Source organism: Notothenia rossii (assembly GCF_949606895.1).
Source record: "Notothenia rossii genome assembly, chromosome: 1".
Lineage (NCBI taxonomy): Eukaryota > Metazoa > Chordata > Actinopteri > Perciformes > Nototheniidae > Notothenia > Notothenia rossii.
The window spans coordinates 6763198-6790049 of NC_136912.1; the positions used below are offsets into that span (position 1 = coordinate 6763198).

At 40.9% G+C, this 26852-nt stretch overlaps 1 protein-coding gene across 1 annotated transcript; it reads right to left on the reverse strand.

Annotated features, from left to right (window-relative positions):
* Nucleotides 1-1127: 1127 nt before the first annotated feature.
* On the reverse strand, nucleotides 1128-26852 carry LOC307024460 (uncharacterized protein). Its single transcript, XM_079658581.1, has 8 exons — nucleotides 25904-26852; nucleotides 25062-25231; nucleotides 24292-24627; nucleotides 7751-8110; nucleotides 6795-6872; nucleotides 5871-5984; nucleotides 5681-5776; nucleotides 1128-2411 (listed from the first exon to the last, which is right to left on the reverse strand). The coding sequence occupies exons 2-8, from the start codon at nucleotides 25108-25110 to the stop codon at nucleotides 2287-2289; spliced, it is 1158 nt and encodes a 385-aa protein (XP_079514707.1). The 5' UTR covers nucleotides 25111-25231; nucleotides 25904-26852; the 3' UTR covers nucleotides 1128-2286.

Sequence of the window (26852 nt, forward strand, 5' to 3'; positions counted from 1 at the left end):
CAATTTAACTATCACAAAAGACAACAGCAACAACATATGTGAGGTAATCATATTTTTCACAAAACGAAGACCACACCATTGGGAGTTATAACGTCTGGTTTAATAAAAATAAGGAACAGGGAGAGGCTTGCAAAACTCTGGTTTAAAAACAAACATAGTACAACATTCAAAACAAATCAAATCCAACAACAGGTCAATAAAAAGAGAAAAAGGTCCAAAGCAGATTTCTGGTAAGTAGTATAAAACTTTATTGAAACGGCTCCTTCATATTGGACATGTTTAAGAATAAAGGCAGTTTTGACAGGTTCAAATAGAGCTGCATTAACAAAGCCACAAACAGTTATTTACACAGATAGCAAAAACAAATGAGGACATAAAGAAACATTCAGAAAAAACAAACAACCAGCCTGTCCAACTATCATCAGTCAGTTTGTGCAGACCACCAGGAATACAGAGGAGTAAACCCCCAAATATCTGGAAGTGATCACATGACCAGAACTCTGTGTGTTCTACATGAACAGATTGGATCCAGTCTGCAGTCTGAGTGTTACACAGCGGCTTCAGAGAGTCCCTCAGAGAAGAATCAGAGGAGAGCAGGAGAGAATAACTCTGACATCATTCACTAAAACCTGTTATTATTTAAAGAGACTATACACCGGACACTTTATGAGGAAGTCCAGGGGGTCCAAACTTTCTTCACTGAGGGCCACAAACAGAAGCACATGAAGCACTGGGCCCCTCACTAGAGATCAGGTTGCCTCATAAATTAGTAAATCAATCAAATGATGACTTTGACTTGATACTTAAATATGCTTTGAGAAAACACAAACGGCCTAAAACCCCAGCTCTCCGTAGGGTTTCATTTATCTTGTTAAAGCGTTGGCAGCTCATTCCCTCAAACGGAGCCTCTGATTATAATAAGGGGAAATATGAAGGGTCTCTTTCAAGCTTATTGGGCAGAGAAGTTATTGGGCTGTTTTTATTATTAGCTACGATTTGTTGGAAAATGTTCTCAACTTGACTTGACTGAATGTATTTGAAATATGGGATTATTATTAATACAAGAATAATACTGCGGAATAACTGTTTACATATATTTTAGAAGTACAGAATAAGAAAAGCATAAGTTTCATGTTTGATAAGAAAAGATGGAGCTTTATTAATCCCCGTGGGGAAATGCAGAGTTCAAACAGCAACAGGGTGAGAATGAAAAACAGGACGGCACAGATTCAGATTAAAACAATTTAAGATCAAATCAAAGATACAAATAAAAATGATAGAAAACTGAAATAAGAGATTAAATAAAATGAATATATATACACACACATACACATGTTGGGTCATATATACATATTAGACATATTTACATGAATGTGTAGAAACAGTGTGTTTGATGTCCAGTAATTGTGATCCTGTAACCCTTCTTTCAGAGTTTTTAAAAAATGTTTGGAAGATTGATTTAAGACATCAGGGTGTATGCAGGAATCCTGAAGTCAAATGTAAAACCTTTTTTAAGACCCTTTCCGTACACTTTAAGACCTCATCGCCACTTTGAGTTCTAACCGGTTACCTTGGCGACACACCTTACCTCACATTGACTATATACAGTATTGATTGTCCTTCCTCCTTATCTTCCAACCATTTGGACGCAAACTTGCATTTCCCCATAACGATGTTGTTTAACAACCGGCGTAAACGGACCTTCGCGCGCTATCAAGCAGTGAGCGTGAGATGTCCTGTTCAGATGACGTCACATCCAACGGGATGCCATCAATAAACTACACAGAATCACACTACACACCTACGCAATGATTACATTCAGGCAGACTGTAGAATAAAACCTCTGGATAATTTATATACTTATTGAAAACAAGCTACAAAACGTAATTCCTTGGAAAATGCAGTTTAATACTTTTTAATAGCCTTCATTTTCGCTAAATTGATTTATCAACTTTTAATACTTCTTAAGACCCCGCGGACACCCTGGTTATGTATCACAATATTTTCATAATTACAGATATCATCATTGTGATGAAACTGGAGGACTTATATTTGTTGTTTTTATAAAAATATTTACACTATGACATATGACAGGTAATGCTAGTTTGTGAATGACATGATTTCAATGTAATGCTGCTTTAAAAACATGGAAGAGAGAACACAAACATATATCATGAATCCAACGTGATACCTTGTCTGTCACAATATAGATGTGATATTCATTGATGGCCCAGCCCTTTGTTTGTCAGGGGATATTGAAAGGTCTATTCTGCCTTGATTGACCCTTTAATAGACCGTATCTGATGGTTGATTGTTGCTGTCTGTGACCTTTGACCCCACCAGGCCTTCTTCTGCAGCGCTCTGCTGATCTCCCTCTGAGGTCTTCGGCTCTCCTTCTTTCTTACAAATCGCTGTGAAAACATTAAACACAGTTTTAGAGACTTCATACAATTAAGGACAGGTTGTGTGTTCTGAGGCCCTGTTCTGCTCTCTGGGGTCTCCCTCTCCTGCAGTTCTTCAGGTTTCAGTGCATGTAAATGGTCTGCAGAGGCTACAATCCCTGTGCTCCCTCAGAGGGAGTTTCTCTCCTAAGCCATTGCCTTGTATTCTGATATTGGATACTGTTTGTTTTACTTTAAATCATATTATACATTTGTATTAGATAATCATCTAAATCTAAAAAGTAACTAAAGTTTTCAAATAACAATATCATTATATTAAATATATAATATAACAATATCATTATTTTGAATGTAGTGGAGTAGAAGTATTGAGTAGCATAAACTGAAAACACTGAGTTAAAGTACCTCCAACATGTTCTTAAGTACAGTAAGTCCATTTGTAACTTTCCACCACTCACAGACACACATTTGCACAAAGCTTGTTGATCTGTTCACACAAATGATATTGAGACAGATCTGAGAACAGATTTCTGCCCCTGCTGTTAGAGTTATAATTATCTATACATTCTGTTCTTATATCTTATTATATTTACATGTATATAGACTCATGCATTTACTCGGTCACCTACAACATTCTGTTCATTATTTAGCCTCTTGCATTTATTTATTGTTGACATGTATATAGTTTACTTCATCTGCATTACTTTGGCTCGCAACATTACCTGCTCTATTTGTATCTTTTAATTAGTTGTACTGTTTCATGTCTTATATAACTATGATGCATTGCCCTTTCTACACTGTAGCTACTGTGCATGCAGTGCACTGGTCATCAGGGGCACAGCCCCACCTAGTGTCAGCAGAAAGTAATTCAAATAATAATTTTAAAAAGCAAAATAAATCCTAAAATATATTTTAAGATCAAGTGTAATCATCTGATTCGTCTGTAAATTGCTGTTTTAGTCTGCGTTCCTCTAATTAGTGTCTACAGCAGGGGTGGGGAAGCTTTTTCCTCTCAAGGGCCATTTCAATTGTTACAACATCCTCCGAGGGCCGTACAACTTATTGAACTCAACGTCTGCTTAAAAATACTAAAATCACAGCCCATTCATTTTGCCTTTCTTTCATGCTGATCAAAGAAAAAGCAACCTCTGAATCCAGATACGGTTGTGGCATGACCACCAACACTTTCATTCTTTTTTCGGTCTAGATTTCTTAATCTTTTTTCTTTTTTTCGTGTGTTTATAAATGACCTCGAGGGCCGTACCAAATGGTCTCGCGGTCCGTATACGGCCCGGAGGTTCCCCACCCCTAGTCTAAGTGAACGTGTGCTGTAAAAACTACACTGCACATGCTCAGAGTATTTTTCTAATCAATGTGTGCGGCAAAAAAATAATCACCATAGGGCAAAGTGCTGACATACCTACCAAACGTCATGTCATAATTCAGAGAGCTGATTGGCTGTAAGTATGTGTGCCGCGAAAGGTGTAGTTGTAGTGTAGACGAGAGAGAGCAGCGTATAGCGATTCAAATCAGTAAAACGGAAAGAAAATGAATGAAGCTGACCGTCTACTTCAGCTTTGGTAAGTTCATTTGATGTCATATCTTTTGTTGATCTTCTGTGTTTTGCCTACAGGCTATTGCTCTGCTGGATCCAGGCCCATCGGGACGAATCCCGATGGGCCGGTACTGAAGTGGGTCGGTCGGACGATGTGGGCCGGACATTATAAATGGCCCGCTGGCCCGGAAGCACTATTTAGACACCCCGGGCCAACATAACGTACTTTCCACTTGCCCGCTCGGGCCACAAAAATATTGCTTTAAAAAATGTTTCCTGTGGTATTGGTATTTTGACTAGCAATTTAGTTAAATGGTTTCGTTTATCAACGCTACAACATAGCGTTCCGTGAGTCGGTTGTCGTTGTTGGGTGAAAAGCAAACAGCTGTTTGCTGCGGAGCACAGCGCGAGCAGGCTCCCGTGAGCGCGCTCCTTCACTGCAGACTATCGCCCACCTAACCATTCGCCAACATTTTTTAAATACCAGCGGTAACCGGCCAAGCGCCGGGAAAAAAAACTATCTTCAAATAAAAGAAAGTCACCGGAGGAGTTAAAGGAGAGTGACAGGGAGCATGAGAAGAAGGAGAGAAAGTTTTAGGCAGCTTGATCGATGGAGTTGGCTTCTCGTGGTGCAGTGACGCGTGCTAAAACCCTTTAATAATCTATCGATTAGATTTATGATTCGAAAATTATAAAAGTAGGGTAGACATGTGGAGATTATCCGGGTGAACAAAACGTGCATTTATCAAACAGGTTTGTTTTCCACAGACCTTATTTCCAGCTACGTATGTTCTAAAAACCCTGTGGAGAAATCCCATTGCTTTTTGTCGAGGGAACCAGCAGCTTACTTCCTGGTTTAGGACGCGTCACTGCACCTCTCAATATGATGCCAATATAAACAAGGTCTTCTGTCGGCTCTGTACATCAATGCCGACCTATGCTGACAAGTAAGTGAAGAGTAGACAATATAAAGGTATTGCCGGAAATTAGTATTCTCTTCCGTGTCCGACACATTTTCACTCCCAACTCGTCCTATATGTCAGGATCCCTTGGCGTCCCTATCAACGCAGTGGGGGGCCTTTTAGCGTTGATGTTCAACTATCAGGGAGTCCCATTGAATTGCATAGAGCGACGCGACGCGACACTTCCCCCCCCCCTCCCTCTCTCTATCCTATCGGAACCATGGATAGCTAGCCATTTGTTTACGTGTTTAAAAAAGCACCAGAAGCATGCATATATATATATATATATATATATATATATATATATATATATATATATATATATATATATATATATATAAACATCTACATTTTTCGTGCCCCACCACTTTTCTACATATAAAAACGCCACAGTGTGCATGTGACGAGAAAGCCTTTGAATCTTGAAATGATATTTGGATGAAGTTGTGGTTCAATGTTTTTCGGCAGCGCAGCACCTCTGCATGCAAGGCACTGATATTTCCAGTGATGGTTAATGATCACTTCACGAGGAGGGCTTGATCAGAAACAATATTCTAACATTAGAAACCCTATCCTCTAAAGAGAGTGAAATAAAAACATTTCAGTCAGAGGTCAGCACACTGCTAGAGACGATGCAGAGGGATTATTTAGTACGAGTCAATACATGGGCTTTAGGAAATCCTACCCTACGTCCATTAAAGTTCAGAGTTTCAGTAAGATTCACAAAACTGATAATACAATTCTTTAGAGCAGGAACTTACGGATCACTCCACGTTTCACCAGAATCCAAACAACAGCAGTAACGACAGCAGAAGGAATTAGGACACAGGGGAGGACAGTTTTCCAGACATCTGCAGCTGAAAGTTGAAACAAGGGCAGATTCAGAGGTGGTTCAGAGTTTCAGCAAGTTTCCCAAAACTGATAATACAGTTCTTTAGAGCAGGAACTTACGGATCACTCCATGTTTCCAAGCGACAACGAGCATGATAGTGAGAGCAACAGCAGCAAGAATTAGGAAACAGGGGAGGACAATTTTCAGGCCATCATTCGTCTTCTCTGCAGCATCTGAAGGAATATCACACACAGTTGAGATTTGAGGAATACCCTCAGAAAAAGTCATGCTTTTGATCTGCTTTAGAGGCTGAAACTCAGGACAAATAAATACTAAAAACGTACTCAAAAATCTAACTGATGCCGGGGCACCAGATAGCAAATCGTACGCAGCTAATAATCTTTTTTATATGCAGTTTATTCCAATGATCCAAAGCACAATGAACAACAACCTTTACCTACTTCCTCCCTGCTGCCTTCCCTGGTAAAGAAGATACTATGCCCTTTCTGGTTTAGTAATCCCACCTCTGCCTGTCTCCAATCAATTCCTAAATAACCCGGTCTAAATCACCTAGTGCCCAAAGCGGCCTTAAATATACACCTTAAATAATCACACAAAATAAATGATTCATTTACTTTAAAACAAAACACAGCAAGATAATAAATCAATGAAAACCTCCAACATGATTTATATATCTTTCTGAAGACAGACTGGTATTTATTTCTTAAAAAACAGTCAATTCTTTTTATTTTTGTTCTCAGAAACCACGTGAAGCTGCTATTTTAAATATTTAAACTTAGTGTTAGAGTGGTTTGTTTGTACCTTAAGTTGTGTCATTTGATAACTGCTTCTTGATAGATGATCAGATGGACTGTGATATCAGATCTTAGAGATATTGCTCGCCCTAAATCTATAGTGCGAGGCTCCGACATTCATGTTGAGTAAGAAGTGAATCAGAGGCAATTTGAATGCAATAATTAAAGAGACCTTTACCAGGATCTCCTTCAGCTGGAGGGCCAGGTGATGTGCGGGAGTCGCTTGACCAGGATCTCCTTCAGCTGGAGGGCCAGGTGATGTGCTGGAGTCGTTTCTCTTGTTCCTCGTCTGCTCGTCTTTGGGTGCTGTTAAAATAAAAATAAAGACAAAAATGTTCTTAGAACTCGGAGAAAAACCCCAGAACAAAATGTGTTCTTTAAAGCTGTGTGTGTGTCTATCCATCTGCCCCGAGATGTGAAACGTTAAAAACATAGATACATGTAGTTAAAGAAAAGAAATTAATTAGTGAGAAAAGTCCATTTTTAACAGGTGCCTTTAAATTATACTCGTCACAGTATAAAAATTCAGCAATATCTTAATAATTGCTGACATCGGGCTGATTTGTCGGTGCCTCCCTGATAATAAGGAAGTTAAAAATAACCGGAACACGGTACGGACAGTCTCAGTGTTTAAAGACTGCTTAGGGGAAAATTAAATGGGAAGAACTTTAACCCTAACCGGACAGTAAACACTCTGACGTCATTTTATATGTCCAAATCTGACATGTTAAATGTTGAGAAAATACTGAATATCCTCTTCCAGTATCAGAGTACACATGATAACAAAGGTATCCCAACTGTAGCTGTGAACATGACAGGATGTGTGATTACCTAGAAGAGCATCAGGACTGTTTGAGGCATATGATAGCTATGTGATTAACATGATGATTCAGCCTCTATGGAGAGAGACATATGACAAGCATGATCATTTCTGACGTGGAGCTAATCTGAAGTAAACATTGAATACTGCTTTCTATTCCTCCATCTTGTGACTGTGTAGCTCCCTCTCTTGGATATCAGCATGTGAAGGACACTGTTCAGGAACTAGTTGGTTCTCTGTATGTGATGACTACTTCCATTCTGGAGAGGATCATAAATACATGGATCCTGAGATTGAAGCTCAAGCCGGGGACCAGTGAGATTTTTCTAACATTAAGTTTCCGTATTGAACTCAGTGTGCTTACCAACGATGAGTTCGACAGAACACTTCAACTCCAAAGTGTCTTCGTGGCCTGCAAGCTTTCCAATGACGACACCTTCGTAGTTTCCGCTGTCAGACGGAGTCACATTGGAGATGTTCACCAGCAGGATTCCTCTGTCCAGGTCCTCCAGGCTCAGAGAAGTCCTGTGTTTGTATTGAGCATCTGCTGCGTCAGGATCAATCCATCCTTCATGTCGAGAGAAGATGACAGTCTTGGTGTCGTTAACTTTCCAGTGCAATGCTTTAGGGGTGAAGTTTTCGGGGCGATTGAAGCGACACCAGACTGCAGCGTTTTCTCCAGAAACCGCCTGGATCATCTGAGGGCTGGCAGGACGAGGCGCTGCTGGGAAACAAAGGTAACAACTTTTACACTTCTGAAGATTTACAGCACGTCCAAACAACAAGGCAAGTAACATGTAAAACATTCAGACATTAAGGTCGCATTCACACCTAAAAGTCTCTTCTCTGGTACGCACCAGACGACAGTTTGTTACATTGTTTCATTTTTCAGAAGGTTCGGTTTGCGTTCACGGGCAAAACTCAAACCGAGTATAAACTTTAAACACAAGTCATGTGCTCGGAAATACTGTTCAACAGTTGGTCAGACATTAAGGGGGTAGATGCAGGAATTGAATACCCTTTCCATACATTTTACTTAGGAGGATACTTAGGAGCAAGGCAACAAAACTTAAAATAAGAAGCAGCATTTTTTCCGGCGCACTATGCATGGGGCCGCCTTGAGGGGGTTTCCCGACATGTCGTTGCAGTAAATCAAAGGGTGTTTCATGTTGTCGTTGCTGTGGACCTTCTTAATATCTTGGAAAATCCCATCTAATGCTTTTTAATAGCCTTAATTTATCAACTTTTAATACTTTTTAAGACCCCACGGACACCCTGATTAATGGGGGGGGGGGGGGGGGGGGGGAAGGCAAATCTCTGCAATTTCTACGGTAGCTTTGGAGCATCAGCAGGTTATTTTCATGCTGCTGTTAATCTGGAGAGCATATCATCATCAGACTCTAGCAGACTGATGATTATATAATCAGAAGACGTGCGTTATAACATAATGAGACGTTCTGCAGTCCGGAGGAGGTTTCACCGACGACAGGTGGCTCTGACTTTCATGTGTAGTTTTTAGTTTGGTAGTTGTTTTTACTTTACACCACACTGGTCAACACTTCATTCTGCTTCACTCTTTCGCTAAAGATTTTGAAGACATCCGTGTTCTTGTGACTCGTAAATACTACGCTTCCTGTGTTTTGGGGCGGACTGCGTTCACACCAGCGATGATCCGCCCCAGAGTTCACTAGCAAGCGGTCCGAGAACACCTCTTTTAGGACCAGAGTCCGGTTGTTTAGTTCACTTCAGAGGTCTCAGACTGCGTTCACACCGACCCAAACGAACCGCACCAAGCGGGTAAACACACCAGGGTTCAACCGGACTAAACACGGCTGGTGTGAATGCGAACTCAGACACAGTAGAAAATGACATTTAAAAATAGTCACTAAGGAGCCAGAAAACAGGATCAAATACAATTTCAGCTGAATATCAATATATTGTCCAGCTTTAGCTCCATCTCTTGTCCCGAGATCCATTTTGATAGTCTAGGTGCACTCTCCACACACAACAAAAACAACAGGTGCTGCAATCTCTTTCCTGCATTTCAATCATCTCAGCTACAGAGTTTTATTTGCTTTTCGCCTGTTATGAATATGTGAAACAAGCACAATGCATAAGCATATTGCATATTCTGTATATTCTGTAAAGTCATGTCTTCTAATGTAATTAAGATAAACCTTTGAAATGCAAAGTAAGGGTACAAATAAGGGTTTAGTTAACGTGCCATGATTCAAATTAAACAAAATCCAACATACCAAGCAAAAAACACAGTAATGGTGACTGTAATTCACCATTTTATCTCTGACCAACGTCAAAAACCTCATAAACACAATCTATGGAGCGACAGTAAAAGTTCTCATTGTGCAGATTGGTCCATTTCAGAATAATATATATGAAATGTTTTATAATGATTGATCATGAAAGTGTTCTCAAAGCTGGTAAAGGTGCAGCTAGTTTGAATGACTTTGTATACTGCAGGGTAGCTTGTGAATTTACTCCAAGTGGAACTAAAGTCTGATTTAACACTTGATTATATTTCACATCATTCATCTGCAAAGTAACTAAAGTATTAAATACATGTAGTGGAGTAAAAGTACACCATTTACCTCTGAACTGTAGTGGAGTAAAAGTACACCATTTACCTCTGAACTGTAGTGGAGTAAAAGTTGCAACAAATGAAATACTCAAGAGCAAGTAGCTACACATTGTAGTAAAGTACAGTACTTGACATGTAAATGTACTTTACACCACTGCGTGTCATTAAAAAAATGTAACTATATCCAACATAGGCTACCAAGTAAAAAAAAAAGAGACAGTAATGGCAACTGTCATTATCCATTTTGTCTCTGACCAACGTCAACAATTTATATATATAATCTATGGTCGATTCTTAAATTCAAATAGTACATTAAACACTTGAACAGAGCGCATACTCTCAATGTCAGGTTTATAACATCATAATAACACGTTTTAGGTAACTAACAACAAGCCAATGCACGCGCTACCGCACTAACCAGAGTTGACATGTAACTTTATAAATTAACTTACCCACGAGTACGACAACGTGTAAAAGAGTCAGGAGAATAAGCATCTTTTCGCCTATTTCATTTGTTTTCAGAATCAGATCAATACAGCGACAACTTGATAAGAACAAGAAAACGTGTCGCCGCTCAGCTGGTACTTCCTTGTCTGAATGAGCACAGGATTCTCCCGCGAAGGATTTGAGAAACACAGGCCATCACGGGAAAATCCTCGTCTCATTCAGACCAAGCCCCCAGGAAGTGCTCCGGTCTCTGAGGAAAATATTCGTAGTGACCAAATGGCGGTACTACAACTTTAAAAAACGAGACGTCTGTAAATCAGCGGATCATTTTTTTTTACTAAATAAACTACCCAATATGAACACTTTTGTAGCCCTTATTAAAATCACTAAGTCCGTAAAGTTTTAAAATGCACTAAAAGCCGAATCTAGATTTATTTTTTCTCTCCATTCATTTTGTCTCTCTTCCATGCTCTGACAGCAAGGCATGATGGGTAATCTGTGACGTTTGCTCTCGAAAATATCAGGCCATTTTGTCCTCATGCGCCAATGAGCAGCTCTCATAGGAAAGAACGAGACCGTGGTCAAGCGAGCTTCTAGAAACATCCATGTAGAACCATGATGTGTTAATAAAGTCGTTAATCTGCATTTAAAGCAATGTCTACGGATACTTACTTTCCATGTCATAAATACCAACATACATTAGGAATATTGCAAAGGTTAAAATGATCTGGCTATTGTTTCTCCTAGCAGTGCTGTTTTTCAACAGTTGCTAAATGTTTTGTTCTGATTATGGAGTCAAATTTGACGTTAAATACAATGCTAAGAAGAGCGCTGTAATGATCTGCCCACAGGAGATGCGAGCGGAGGAGCCGAGGAGGGGAGCCGAGGAGAGAGGAGGGGAAGCAGCAGGCGGTTAGAGAAATGAGAACTCCTCTCCTCTGAGCGGTCATTTTAAAGAGACGTCCATTAGTCGTTTAGTTCCCCCCACAGAGCGGAGCAAGGCAACGAAACTTAAAATAATAAGCAGCATTTTACGGCGCGCTATGAATGGGGCCGCCTTGGGGGGTTTCCCGACATGTCGTTTTAGTAAATTAAAGGGTGTTTCATGTTGTCGTTGCTGTGGACCTTCTTAATACCTTGGAAAATGCCGTTTAATACTTTTTAATAGCCTTAATTTTCGCTAAATTGATTTATCAACTTTTAATACTTTTTAAGACCCCGCGGACACCCTGTTTTAGAAAAATATCGACTCTTTGTTTGTAGATATCTACTAAACTAAAGCAAATAAAGAGAGTAGGCCTGTTATACTGAGTGATATATATTTTACACACTGCTCTGCTTTCTGTGCTTTCTCTGTTCTCTCTGGAAACATCGCGTCGCGATCGGTCGCGATGAAAGCAGTTAATAAAATAATATCCAGGGGATGCATGCAGAGCTGTCATTGGCTGAGATAAGTCCGGCAGTGCGTCACGACTCTTTGAAACATCTCTGTCCCCGAAAATGTATCTACGAAGGAGCCGTGGAGGACAGTGGAGGACCCATCAGTGTATCCTCGGTTCTAGCTCCTCCAGAGAGCCTCTTCGACGCTCGATCCTCGAAGTGCATTTAGAGAAATGAGATGTCCTTCAACATGGCGCGTTAAAATTCATTTCCGGGTCACTACCGGAGGACCGAGGAGTCTAGGAGTCGAGGACGGGGATTTGATGAAATGAGAAAGGGCCTAAGTATCTGGGACTGGGACACATCATCACAGATGAAATGGCTGATGATGATGACATGTATAGACAGCGGCGTGTCCCAAGTATGTTACGATCTCACTAGGGTAAGCAACACACACCAGAATGGAATTGGTAATGAATTATAATAGGGTTTAATGGTTAACAAGCAGGTGTACAACAAAAAGAGGGCAAATATAGCCTAAGCCAAACTAAAGAGCCAAAAGGGCACAGGTAAACTGCTAAACAAAGAGAGGACTCTAAAGCTAACATGTTGGCTAGAAAATTCTCTTGGTGTTCAGATAAGGTTAAGGTGAACCTCTTGCTATGGAGCTATTTCAAGGTCATAAGTTTTGATCATTCAAAAAAATACAATATTTTTGAAAGTTCAAGTTTTTATCCTGAACTTTGAAAAATATGTATTCAAAATAAAAAAAAGTATTTGAAATAATTTTTCAGGTTGAATATTATTTTTGATTCAGTTCAGCAATTTTTTTTGAATAATATATTTATTTTTCAGATTTCACTTTTATACATATTCTGATATTTGAATCCTTATTTTTTTCAGCACAGATTTTTCGTTTTCAGATTCAAAACAATTATTTTTTCAGTTTCAAATCTTGTTTTTTCAGGTTTCACATTGCTTTTCACCTTCAGACCGTTTTTCACTTTCAGATCTTTTTTTTCGCTTTCAGATCTTTTTTTTTCGCTTTCAAACTTTTGGCCCTGGCCCCGTCTCAGGTCGGTTAAAAGAAATCCTTGCTTCCCTCACTTGCGTCGTTTCCCTGAGTTTAGTCCCTCCCTCCAGGGAAGCATGGAGGGACGCAAGGAAACCACGAGAAGCAGGGAAATTAGTTTTAAGAGCAATGGGATGTCCTTTCCTCCGGAGCGTCACGTGAAGCGACGTCCGTTTGTGATGACGCGGAGGATGGACTGGTGGTTCCTCCATTATCGCTCCTACATTATCGCTCCTCAATCCTCCGGCAGAAATAAGAGCCATGGGACGGTACTCAAGATGGCGCAGACAAATCAACTTCCGGTGAGACCGAGGACCGAGGAAATTAAAATAGTCGACCTGAGACAGGGCCCCTGATATTGCTTGGGGGGGCGGGGCTTACCAAAGAGTAGTTTGGCATCCTGAGTGACAGGCCTCCCTCTGTCATGTTCAGTGTTGGGCTAGTTACTTTTAAAAAGTAACTAGTAATAGTTATAGCTCTCAAAAAGTAACTAGTTACTTTATTAGTTACTAAATTATAAAAGTAACTAGTAACAAGCTACTTTACTTTAAAAATAATAACAATAAAAATACAAGTTTTTGTGTTGTTTTTTGCTAACTAGTTCTCTGAAGGCAACAGACTCGACCGTTGCGATGGGCAGCATGTCCTCAACAACATACCTGGCAATCAATCTGTTTAGTTGACTCTGGGTGACATGTGGCGATTTAAAAAAATAGTTTTTTGGCTGTTTAGGTGGTGTTCATCCATCTGGGTCACTGCCGGTGGTTGAGACGGTGGGGTCTTTGGCGACTAGTTTTATAGCCCCATGTACATTACTTACTGTAGGTGCTTCAGGAGATTGGCATTGCTGTTATTCAATGTGGACAATGCTTTCTGTCCTGCACACAGTGGTTATATTTCCAAGTTAAAAATGCGCTGCTGTTCTCGCTGATACTTGCATCTGCCATTGTGTATGTGTGTGTGCTGGTGGTGAGCGTTGCCGTGTGTGTGTGTGTTAGCATTAGCAAGTGTTCGTGTGTAAGTATTTTCATGGTATTTTCCCCATAAGGAAAGACCCGCCCAACTCTGTCTCTGATTGGCTTACCCAGAAATGTTACCCCGCGTTAACCAATCATCACTCCTCTCTGGTTACTTTCACACTTTTCCATGGTACCGTGAGAGGACATCGCTGTATTCGCCTGTAAGTTACATCCGCAGGGAGATTCGGTTCAGTTCCATCACATAATGTAACGCAGTAACGCACCCATTTAAATCACAGTAACTATAACGGCGTTACTTAATGGGAATAGGTAACTAGTAACGCTATTAGTTACCGCAAAAAGTAGTTGCGTTACAGTAACACGTTACTTTGTAACACGTTAGTCCCAACACTGGTCATGTTGCCTTCATGGATGTTAGAAAACTGAGACCAGCATCAAAGTTCCGTTAAGCGAGCTGTTGAGCATCGTAGTTGGCAACAATCAATTCAGTGTGCGAAAAAGTACACGTCCCACCGTCCGGGACGTGTTATTTACAATATCGGACAAGTAGATCTTTCAATTGACTTGTCCGGTGGACAAGTGAAGTTTTTCGCCCTGATTTATTGACAAATTATTGATAAACTCAGTTTACAAAAGGCAGAACTCATTCGCAAATTGTACGTGTTCGCCATTGTTCGTTTAGAAATTTTAGTTTCGGTTCTCCTTGTCGATTCCTAAGGAAATGCATCTCGGCGCTTTCTGTATAGTTAGACGGGACGGGGCGGGGCGGGAAGTTTAGCACAGTGGCAGGGTTGGGAAGCAAAACTCGCTTCCGAGTAGGAACAAATAACAATTGTCCGGCACCGGGATTAATAAGAGTTGTGAGGACAGGAAGCGGAGCCCCGCGGACCGCAGCTCTCTCTCTATGCTCCGTATCAGCTCTCTTTCTACACACAGCGGATTCGCTGCCCGTTTAACAGCCTCATCTTTGTCAAACTTTCTTATGTTCTTTCTCTAACACGTAATGAAGGTTATTAAGTGTTTTAGCTCATGTGTTGTTAATATTGACCGCCATTTCCTTTTTTGAAGTGAAGCAGCTTCCCTGTCTATGTCCTCGCGCTGTCCTCACATCCCCGGACCCCCAGACTCGGAGGAGCACAGGGATGTCGGTATTGTTTATGAAGCAGGGTATAGAAAGTAGCTACATTATTGAAATGAAAATACTATTTATTTACTTTTACAAACAGTGAGCAGCTGGGCAGCTGCAGCATGTGTATTGCAGGACATGTGTAAGCGTGCAAGCGTCTCTGAGTTGTAGAAAAGCACTAGGCCTTAGGCTATAAATATAATGTATTATTATTATGCCAATGTGTTGGAGATGTATGGTTGGACTCTGTCTCACAGGCAGGTTGCAGTGTAGCATCAGATGAGACTGGACCAATTGTACATTCTCAAACTGCACCACTTAGAACTAACTAAACAATGCAGAGATTATTTTTATATAATTGTATTCAATAACCGTGAGAAATTAAACAGTGTGAAGTGATTTGTAAATAGGCATACAGATTTGACTTAATGTTTTCATAAATATATTTTTCTCCCAGTTTGTCCTGGGACTTATTTTTACCCTCTCAAAGAACCGGAATCGAGAACCGAAAATAAACAGAATCGAAAAGCAGAACCGGAATCGTTAAAATCCAAACGATACCCAACCCTATGCGTGAGGCAGTAAAATCTTACCGCTCACTTACGTTAGCGGTGTCGTAAAAACCGTGGGAAAATGTCAAATACGATGACGAAGAAGAAGATTCCAGTGGCCCCAATTTTTGTCCATTCTGGACAAGTGAAAAATGTATTCGGACAAGTAAATTGCCAAACTCACTTGTCCATGGACAAGTACTCTCTAAAAACTTTTTCTCACACTGCAAGTACAAATGAACTGTGTTAGAATGTGAAATTACGTATCCGCAACGAGCCAGCAGGTTGTTCTGGTGGACCTGACGCCATCCCCCGCTGGCTCTTGTCTGCTGTAACAATGTAAATGTATCCCCTGTGGGACTAATAAAGGTATTCTGATTCTGATCGCAAAAACCAAGCCAAAAACCAAGCCAATACTATGCTGCGTTCATGGAGCTACGTGGAAGTGGGGAAGGAAAACGCTTGATTGCGGATACGTGATTTCAGATTCTAGCACAGTTTATTGCTCTTATACCTTGATTGTTGCCAACTACGATGCTCAACAGCTCGCTTAACGGAACTTTGATGCTGGTATCAGTTTTGTTTACCACCAATCACGGGAGTATTGTGTAGAAAATATATAGTTGTATTTCTTGCGCTACCTAACATCCATGAAGGCATCATGACAGAGGGAGGGCTGTCACTCAGGGTGCCAAACTACTCTTTGGTAAGCCGCGCCCCCCGAAGCAATATCAGGGTCAAAAGTCTGAAGGCGAAAAAAATTATCTGAAAGTGAAAAAAAAAATCTGAAAGTGAAAAATGATCTGAAGGCGAAAAAAAGATTGAAACCTGAAAAAAAAAGATTTGAAACAGAAAAAATAATTGTTTTGAATCTGAGAACGTAAAATCTGAAACTGAAAAAAACAAGTATTCAAATATCAAAATATGTAGAAAAGTGAAATATGAAAATAAATATTTTATTAAAAAAAATTGCTGAACTGAATCAAAATAATATTCAACCTGAACAATTACTTCAAATACTTTTTTTGTTTTGAATACAATATTGTATTTTTCAAAGTTCAGGATGAAAACTTGGACTTTCAAATAAATTGTATTTTTTTTAATGATCAAAACTTATGACCCTGAAATAGCGCCATATCTTGAGAGCTTATTGTACTCCTCTCTATACTGCTCCCTTGTGGGTCAAGTATAAGAAGGCGAGCCTCCGGAAGTTCCAGGTTGCATATAATGACTGTTTGCTTATACTGCTTAGAAAACCAAGGTGGTTCAGTGCAAGTGCAATGTTCTGTAATGCACGAGTCAACACGTTCCATGCTCTTTTGAGAAATCTGATGTACAAATTCATCTGTCGATTGAATGTTTCTCATAACTCTGTCATTATGCTGCTTTCAAATCCGTGTCTCAGAGCTGTACCAGTCACCTCTGTGGAAAACATTGGTATAACTGCCTTTTTTTATTTATATTTGAGTGTTGTATGTCTTGTAATAATGGACCAAGAGTCTCTTTAAATAAAGATGATGATGATGATGATTATGAGGGAATGGGCGGAACTGACCAACCAGAGGTTTTAAGCTTTAATCGTTTAATTAGAGGTGGGAGAAGTACTCTGATCTTGAACTGAAGTAAAAGTAGAAGTAACATAGTTTAGGAATACTCTGTTACAAGTATTATCATCAACATATAGTTAAAGTAGCAAAAGTAAAAGTAGTCATTGTGCAGATTGGTCCATTTCAGAATAATATCTATGATATGTTTTATAATGATTGATCATTAAAGTGTTCTCAAAGCTGGTAAAGGAGCAGCTAGTTTGAATGACTTTGTATACTGCAGGGTAGCTTGTGAATTTACTCCAGGTGGAACTAAAGTCTGATTTAACACTTGATTATATTTCACATCATTCATCCACATCTGGAAAGTAACTATGATGCTCTTGATGTTCTACTTTTACTGAGTAACATTTTGAAAGCAGGACTATTACTTGTAACTGAGTATTCCTACACTCTGGTACTTCTACTTTTACTCAACTACAAGATCTGAGTACTTCTACTTTAACTCAAGTACAAGATCTGAGTACTTCTACCTTTACTCAAGTACAACATCTCAGTACTTCTACTTTAACTCAAGAACAAGATCTGAGTACTACTCCCACCTCTGAAAGCTCTGCTGATCAACACTCAAGTCCAGAAGGTGGCAGCAAATGCATCTCAAAGCTGTTTGACATCCGCCAACAGAAGGAGGAAGAGGAGAAGAATGGTGTAATATTTAAATAAATAAAAACATTTGATCTGAAGGTATCAGAGTTGTTATAGTAGGACTATTGTATTAGACTGCATTAGATGTATTAGTGCAAGCAAAACACTGACGAGTATATTTCTTTAAATATTGTATATCAAGCATTTATTTTAATAATATAATTAAACTTCTATATTATTTTTAGGATATAAGATGACACATTTTGCAGGTCCTACAATTACCCAATAAGGCAAACTGTACAATAACTGCAATGGAAAGTCAACTATAGGATCCTGAATTAAAAAGTATTGAGCATTACATGTTAGTCTCCCTGCAGTTCAACCTGTAGTCTCTGAGTTCAACAAGCACAGATATTAAGGTTTGCTGCAGAGAATACACGAGCCCTCCTAAAATCATCAATTAAATAATGAACTACATCTTCTTCAATATTATTCCCCCTACTTTGGTTTATAAAATATAATAATGTATATAATAAAATGAAAGTATAAGTAAGATTATTACCTGAGAGAAACTGTGAGAGTAGTCCACATGTTGAAAACTGTCTGTAGAATGTGAGGAGAAACAAAAAGTGGGCGGAGTCTCGGGCTTATTTCCGTTCAGTTTGGCGGGTTATTTTGTCGATCTCAGGCCCAATCCCAAACCACGCCGTACACACTACCCCTACACACTCCCCCTCCGTGATGCAATGAACTCCGTGGAGTGACACACGAGGCTCCCTCCTGTCAGATGGAGGGAGTAAACACAGCGACAAGCTTTGGGACAAACTCTCCTCTCTCCGGCAGAAACAGGAAATGCCCTAACTGTATATAACAACGGTTTCAAATCAGCATCTCTTTGACAACAAATACAATTAATGACTAAAATAAAACTCCAAACATCTTTCATTGTGTTGTAAAGCTCTTTTAGTTTTAAACCTGATGTTTATCAGCTTCTTAATTTTTGCAACAGTCTGTAAATATACACAACTTTATAATAAAATGCACACATTTACCTTTTTCTAGACTAAACACAGGTATAATCCTAAATTAAAAACATATGAGGCAATCATGAGGTTGTTAACATCGCAGTTTATCAGTGGATGTTTGCTGGAACTACTTGTAAACAGCGTGTTACCTGACGGCAGGGCCGCCCCTGGCCAACTTGGGGCCCCAAGCGACATTGTGAGATGAGGCCCCCCACCCCCAACCGACAGGAGTGAAAACATTTTTTTTGGAAACAAAGTAGGCTACTTTGCAAATAGGGGGGGGTATGCCGAGAACTGCGCGGAGAACTGCGCACAGCAGCTGAGGCCCTCTGGGCGGGGCCCCCTGCGCAAGGCGGGGCCCCCTGCAGCCTGCATGATTGGCCTGTAGGGAGGGGCGGCCCTGCCTGACGGACACACACAGCGTTGAGACCGGTCAGGTAGAGACCGGTCGCAAGTTAGCACCGATGCAGACTCGCTGTTAGAGGGCTTGATAGCCCACTCCAGTACTGAATACTTCTACAAATGTACAAGATCTGAGTACCAGTAGCGTGGCGTGGGGAAAAAATTAGGGGAAGCCAATAATACGTCCTTTCTTTTGGGGTGGGGGGGGTGTGGTGGTCAATGTAATAACGTAACCAGATGAGTGATTACAGCGCCCGGTATCATTTTACACACATTTGTATCATACAGATGCAGGACTTACACACGCCTGTTATCTGACCGACAGGTCCGCACGCACTCTCCAGCCGAAACTCTAATAAGCATTCATTCACAAACTAAATCAGGAGACCTTTAACGTTTTACGTCCGGTTCGCTCCTTTGTTCCTCGCTGTAAACGGCTCCAGTTTGGGCATTGGCCTGTCATCAGATTGTATTTGTTGTTGCTGCTGCAGCGGAAGTTTAGTCCAATTATTTTTGATTAAATACTCCAAATCTCCACCCTCCATAATTGCACTTGCTTCAGTTGCTTGCTACTTTCTAACGGCGGTGTAAGTGGTGCAGTGATGCTATCTATCTTCTATCGATTAGATTTATCATTCGAAAATTATAAAAGTAGGGTAGACATGTGAATATTATCCGACTGAACAAAACGTGCATTTACCGAACAGGTTCGTTTTCCACTGACCTTTTTTCGAGCTATTTTCCAAAATCCTATGGAGAAATCCCATTGCTTTTTTGTCGAGGGAAACCGAGCGCAGCTTACTTCCGCTTTTTGGGACGCGTCACTACACCACTAAATTGATGCGACTTGATTGGATTGTGAGGCAAGGGAAGCCAGCCGCGTCTGGCTTCCCTTGGCATGGCCCTGACCAATCACAGGTTGGCAGGGACATGACGTGAGCCTCATCTGATTGGTCAATCCCTCCATTTTTTTTCACCAAGGGAAGCAAATTTCGGCTGGCCTCCTCTCGCAACAGAGAGTGCAATCTACTGTTTCACCATAACATCTAGAGGGGCGCTGTTTCAATATTTGTAAAATACTCAATGAGAATGTGGGAGAGACGGGCCGGCAGCAACACACAACAATGAATTTCCGAAACTAAACGAAGTGTTTTTATTTATTTATTAAAATTATAACTACAATCCGAAAAAACAGGGGAAGCCTGGCTTCCCTTGGCCTCCAGGAGAAAACGCCACTGCTGAGTACTTCTACTTTTACTCAAGTACAATATCTGAGTGCTTCTACTTGTACTCAAGTACACGTTCTGAGTACTTCTCCCTCCTCTGGGATTCATATTACTGTTTCATTAATGTGTGTGTTGCATTTTACTGCTGTTGATGTTTAAGGTGTTGCTCATTGTTCCTTCTTTAAGGCTGTTTAATCTCTAGCAGTGCATTATATTCAATAAGATCATTATATGTCTTAGCGTCCTGTCAGACTTTGAGAGTTTCTCAGAAAACACCCTTCAGCTTTGTGAGGATTCGTTTCCCAGCTGATCAAGGGGCTTCTTAAAAAGCTAATGTAGCTTAAAAGTAGAAGACATGTGTCGACACATAAAAGAAAACACCATCCTTTTATCTCAACAATCCAAACTCTTCTGGAAAGTAACTAAAGCTGTTTGATAAATGCAGTAACAAGAACTTTGTGTACCTCTGAAAGGCAGAGGAGTAGAAAGCATTCATAATTATAAAATGGGATCCTGAGGTACAGTTCGACCTCTGGACTCATTTTACTGAGGGGTCGTTCTTTGGCCGGTTCATTTATCAGAGCAGCTCATTCAATGAGGGACCAAGGAGACAAAGACAGTGTTAAGAAGATTTCAGCATTTAAAAAAAAACATTTGTTGTCACACACACACACACACACACACACACACACACACACACACACACACACACACACACACACACACACACACACACACACACACACACACACACACACACACACACACACACACACACACACACACACACACACACACACACACAGACCCAGAAGTACTTTTACTACTGTATCCTATTCTTTTCGATGGCTTTTGTATGATTAGTATGACAGATGAACAGATGCCTGGGCTTTCAACTAAAGACACAGCCACGCAAAACACTGCGGCGTGTATACAGCTCCTTATGCGTACTGCCATTTTTGAAGTGCCGGAGCGGTGTTCCTTGCGCTCCAGCAGCACTACACCCCTGATCAGGAACCCCTGTCTGAGTAAATGTGCTGCTTGAAAACGATGTAATAATTCCCCACAGATCTGAAAGACTGAAACATAACCATACTTTTCCACTTGATATTTTATTTTTGTCTTATGTTTGTGACCATTACACTGTGAGCCCTTTTGTAGATGAACGAAGGGGTACTAGGGGTACAACGGGAAGTAACAACATATAAAATAACCGGGAGAGAGAAAAAAGAGAGGAAACTGATTTCTGAAGCCACAAGGTGAGGTTTTAATTAACCAACAAGTAAAGAGGGCTCACCAGCCAATTTGCAAAGTAAACTAATGATAAACAACCCTAACCCTAACTTTCTTATTAAAGAAAGTGACTAAAGTCTACAAGATACACTAGAGCACATCTCCTAACAATTAACAAAACACAGGTTAAACTCCAAGGTCTCACATGCTGCACTGGTCACAAATGCAGCCCAGAGGAGAAGGGAGAGAGAGGGAGACTGCAGCCTTCCTCGGGTCCTTTATGGAGGCCCTGATTGGGGATTAGGAGCACCTGAGGGAGAGGCTGTACCTGTAGGAGACAGAACACACACATTATACAGCTCACAAGCAGCCAACATGGGAGCGACACATGGAGAACACACATCACTCACTGAACACAGATCTACACCGCTCTGAGCCAGGTCCACACCTACAGCTTCAGAGACGGGAACACCTGTTTAATGGTTATTGGAGCGAGGAGCGGGCGAAACTCACAGAAGTAATTTCAAAACAAAAGCACTAGTATGCTAAAATACACTTTGAAGCACTACAGTATCCGGCTGAAGGTACTGTGATAATATTATAAACAAGGTGAATTTAGCGATGACAACGAAAACGGCCAAGACACACATTTAGCCCAGAAAACGAATGTTATTAAGGACTGTAAATATAAGCCTCTGTCTAAAATTGACAACATTGTTAGGAGATTTAAACTGGGACTCAGCACTAGTGAAACTACTCCCAGAAGTACTATGAAGTACTTTTACTGTGTACTTTTCAGTAATCCTCTGTCAAAGTCCCCTCCTGAGAACAAGAATGCATGTTTTTCTGCTATTTTTAATAAGCCTTGAAGCCTTGCCTTGTCACTCTTGTTGGCCTCTTATGATGATGCTGTCTTTTAATATGTGATTATTTCTCTGCTGCTAGTTCGTACCTTGCAGATTCTTCAGTCTCATCAGCATCATCTTTCCATCAGTCCCAGTCAACATCTCCAGCACACTTCCAGTGTCTGACTCCATATGATATTGTCCTGATGCTGTAAGGGTGATGCCCCATGATCACAAAATGACCCAAAATGAGTGCCAAGGACCTCATATTATGTCATTAATATTACATCACCCATTATAACAATTTGCTTTCCTTTTTTCTCTTCTCTTAGGTGGGGTAGCTAATTTTGGAGAAACCAGCTCGAGTGCGCTAGGATTTGAAAATACACAGCCGGAACAAATCTGCCACTTCCTTACAGAGCCCCTCCTCCAACACACACGAACGCGCACATGACCAATGAGGGCACGAGATAAGTCTGTGCACAGATGTAAGGCTGACAGGCAGGTAGGCCATCCAGTTACTTTAGCCGGGCCGGCTCAGATGATTGGCTGTGCTTTTTACAGCGCCACGGCTTCCACAGATGACATTTTTTATGGATTTTTTGTCAAAGCACTTCAGATATTCATTGCTATCGGGATTTTAAGAGCATTCCATGGAATATAACAAAAAGTGTTTCTCGATCCGGTTTCTCAAACTTACCTATCCCACCTTTAACTGTAAAGTTCTGTCTTTAAGTATAATACAATGAAAAGTCCTTTTCCTGCACCCTTTGAAGGCTTCAAAAACAGCAATTTTTACTGTATGTGTTTGGAGAAATAACACAATCAATGGCCCAGAATTGTATATTGTATATATGCCTTTTTTGGAGCCTTTTTTGCAATATTTATTAAGATATCAGTTTACGTTCTATTTCAACTATTTTAGGCAGGAAACCTTTATTGACTAAACATTTTTAAAATAATTTACTGTAGTTTAGAAAGGTTTTTGTGACAAATAATTTCCAAAGTAAACTTTTTTCTCATTTTATATTTAGATTTGAAATGTTTACAGACAACATTACATTTATATATTTTCCTCTAATGTTCAGTTTTTATAAAATTATGAATCCATTTACTTTATTGTATTTCCTTGAGGCTGGGAAAGATATCCAGCATATATTTTAACATGCAAGTGTTGTAATACGAGTAAGTATATTATTATAACATGGAAAAGTAAATAAAATAGGTTTAATAGGAGGATGTGGATTTATTTTTCTTTTACCTTGTAATTACACAATCAAACCATCTCTAAATTAGATATGGCCTTCACTCACAATTTTGTGAATTGGACAAATTTTTCGAAGTCCCATTGACAGACATGCAATGACTGGGACTAATGGAAGAATCTGAGAGGAATGAACTAGGAGCAGAGAAATAATCATATAAAAAAAAAAACAGCAGCTTCGTAGAGGCCAACAAGAGTGACAGTGTGTCAGTGTGCTGAAGGATAGACCAGCTATCAGTCTCTAAAGACTTTCCAAGGGGTAAAAATGCTGCTGCCGGAGTACTGACTGGAAGTATTGCTGATATCATGTCTACCATCCTCTTAAAATACTCTGTCCAACAATATCAGTCTCAGGAAGAAAGGCTTTTTAACAGAGAATTACTGGAAAACTATTTAGATGAAATTTAAAAAACTTGAATCACCAGATTGTGTTCATCAAAAGGGAGAACAGACATTCATGTGTTTGTTCCAGGTGAGTCTTAATTTCTCCATGCACTTTTAACAGACATGATTTGTTTCTCACTTGTCTCTCAGGGCTTCCAGGCTGTTCAGTATTAAACTCTTACCGACGGTGAGGTGAGTCAAACATCGGACCTCCAACTTTGGGAGATAGACTTCATAAGACCCATTGTCAGACAGAGATACGTTGGAGATGGTCAGAGTCGAGACTCCTCTGGTCAGGTCTCCATGATTCAGAGTGGTTCTGTCTCTGTACTGAAGCATCTGGAGCTCAGGGTCGTCGTGCCGACTTCGATAAACATGAACGTAACGGGTGAGTCCTCTATTCCATTCCACTGTTTTAGAGGACAGGTCGATGGGGGGGTCCAGACGACACTGAAGAGTCGCTGATCCTCCCTCCACCACCTGGACAGGCTGAGAGGGAAGACATGCAAGAGGCAGTGCTGCAGAGAAGAACATTTGGACAGTTTTAGAGCCTTTAAAGAAAATACTTAGTTGATGCTTTGGTGTGGGTTAATCATTCAAATTATACATTAAAGAGGCCATTAGGTTTTCCCTTTCCTGTGAGTGTGTTATAGGTTTTTGTGCATGTAAATGGTCTACAAAGGCTAAAATCCCTGTTTCCTCACATGATGAAAGTACTTTAATGAAGCCTAATCTGGATCCAGACCATGCTGGCCAAAAGTAATACAATATATTCTAAATGTAATGGGCAGACACTGACAGTGAAGTGAGAATAAAGCTAAGCTAATACTCCGGTCAAATTGAGAGCATTTTTAACAGGTAAAAAGACACTGACAATAGTCAAGATAAAAAAAGTGTGATCTTCATTCAAATGTAACTGTGTGCAGACTCTCAAATAAAGTTAGTGACTCACTTGAGATATTTTCAGCAAACAGCAAAAAAATTACGAGTTTCTTCATCATTAAATCCAGGAGAGAAGTTGATGTCCTGAATGTGACAGCTGAACTAACCCTGCAGAGCAGAGCGTTCTTCCTTCTGCCGTCATATCGTTGTGATTGGAACACACAGATGGCCAGTCCGCCGCTGTCCAATAAAAGCCAGGTTCATATTCTTGTTTCATGTTGTTGACATATTAGTCAAAGGTTTGCACAGAGTGATATATCTTTGTGTTGCGCAATAAATCAGAAAATACTGCATTAAAAAAGTAATTTCCTGCATGTTTTACTGATAAAGTGTGATATAAATAATGTTCAGGCTTACAGATTGCTGTAGTTCACTAAACAGAGACATTAACATGTTTGGTTTTGAAAATGTCTGAAAAAGTAAAATAATAGGAGATAAATATCCCAAAATCTCCACATTTGATTATATTTTTTGTGTGTTTCTGGTCCTCTTTCAGTTGAGACACTGTATGAAGGATGTAGGAAAGCCAGAACTCTTGTGTGAACATTGGATAAAGCCAGGTTCATATTCTTGTTTCATGTTGTTGACATATTAGTCAAAGGTTTGCACAGAGCGATATATGTGTTGCGCAATATATCAGAAAATACTGCATTAAAAAAGTCATTTCCTGCATGTTTTACTGATAATGTGTTTTATAAATAATGTACAGGCTCACTAAACAGAGACATTAATTACATGTTTGGTGTTGAAAATGTCTGATAGTGAGTTATTTGAGTTCCTGCGGATGCCTTTCGGGCTCAAGAATGCCGCTCACATTCCAGCGCCTGATGGATTCGGTGCTGCGGGACTTACCGTTTGTGTTCGTCTACCTGGACGACATACTCGTCGCCAGCACTTCTGAGGGGGAACACCTGTCCCACCTCCGGGCCCTTTTCACGAGGCTCAGCCAACGCGGGTTGATAATCAACCCTGCAAAGTGACTGTTTGGGCTGTCATTGACTTCCTTGGGCCCTGTTGGTGCATCAGTCACCCACGGCCCCCATCTTCATTACCACCGACGCATCGGACTACGCCGTCGTTGCGGTGAGCAGTGGGTGGAGGGCGCCTGGCAACCACTCGCCTTGTTCAGCCGCCAGCTGACGCCCAGGGAACGCAGGTACAGCGCTTTTGACCGGGAGCTCCTTGGACTCTGGCTGGCCGTGCGGCACTTCCGATTTTAGCTGGAAGGCCGTGAATTTACGGCGTTCGTTGACCACAAGCCGCTCACGTTCGCCATGTCCAATGTGGCGGAGGTCTGCTCGCCAGCAACGACAGCTTTCCTACATCTCGGAGTTCACCACGGAGATCCAGCACTTAGCTGGCAAGTCAAACCTGGTCGCAGATTGCCTCGACTATACCCGCATGGCAGCGGACCACGTAACGGACCCCAGCGTCCAGGCCTTGAAGGGGCTGCGCCTGGAGGACGTGGTCCAGTCGTTCCCACCAGCTGGAGGTGGTCTGTGTTCGAGGCGGTGCACAACCTGGCGGTAAGCCTTCGGTGCGGATGGTGGCCGCGAAGTTCGTCAGGTGGGGGCTCAAAAAGGACGTGAGGGCTTGGGCCGGCACGTGCATGGCTTGCCAGCATGCTAAGGTGCACCGCCACACGAAGGCCCTCCTGGCGCAATTCCTAGTGCCTGAGAGGAGGTTTGACCACGTCAACATTGATCTGGTTGGTCCATTCCCAGGGTTTTACCTACCTCCTAACTATGGTGGACAGGATGACCCGTTGGCCGGAGTTGGTCCCACTCGCGTCGACAGTGGC

Bases quoted from the DNA above. Each gene is read 5' to 3' on its own strand.
- LOC307024460 (XM_079658581.1), bottom strand. From the start codon at position 25,110: ATGATGAAGAAACTCGTAATTTTTTTGCTGTTTGCTGAAAATATCTCA. The intron at 8,111-24,291 runs GTAAGAGTTTAA...TTTGTTTCCCAG, and splicing joins TTTGACTCACCTCACCGTCG to CAGCGCCTCGTCCTGCCAGC. The intron at 2,412-5,680 runs GTAAGTTCCTGC...ATGTTTTCACAG, and splicing joins GGTGAAACGTGGAGTGATCC to CGATTTGTAAGAAAGAAGGA.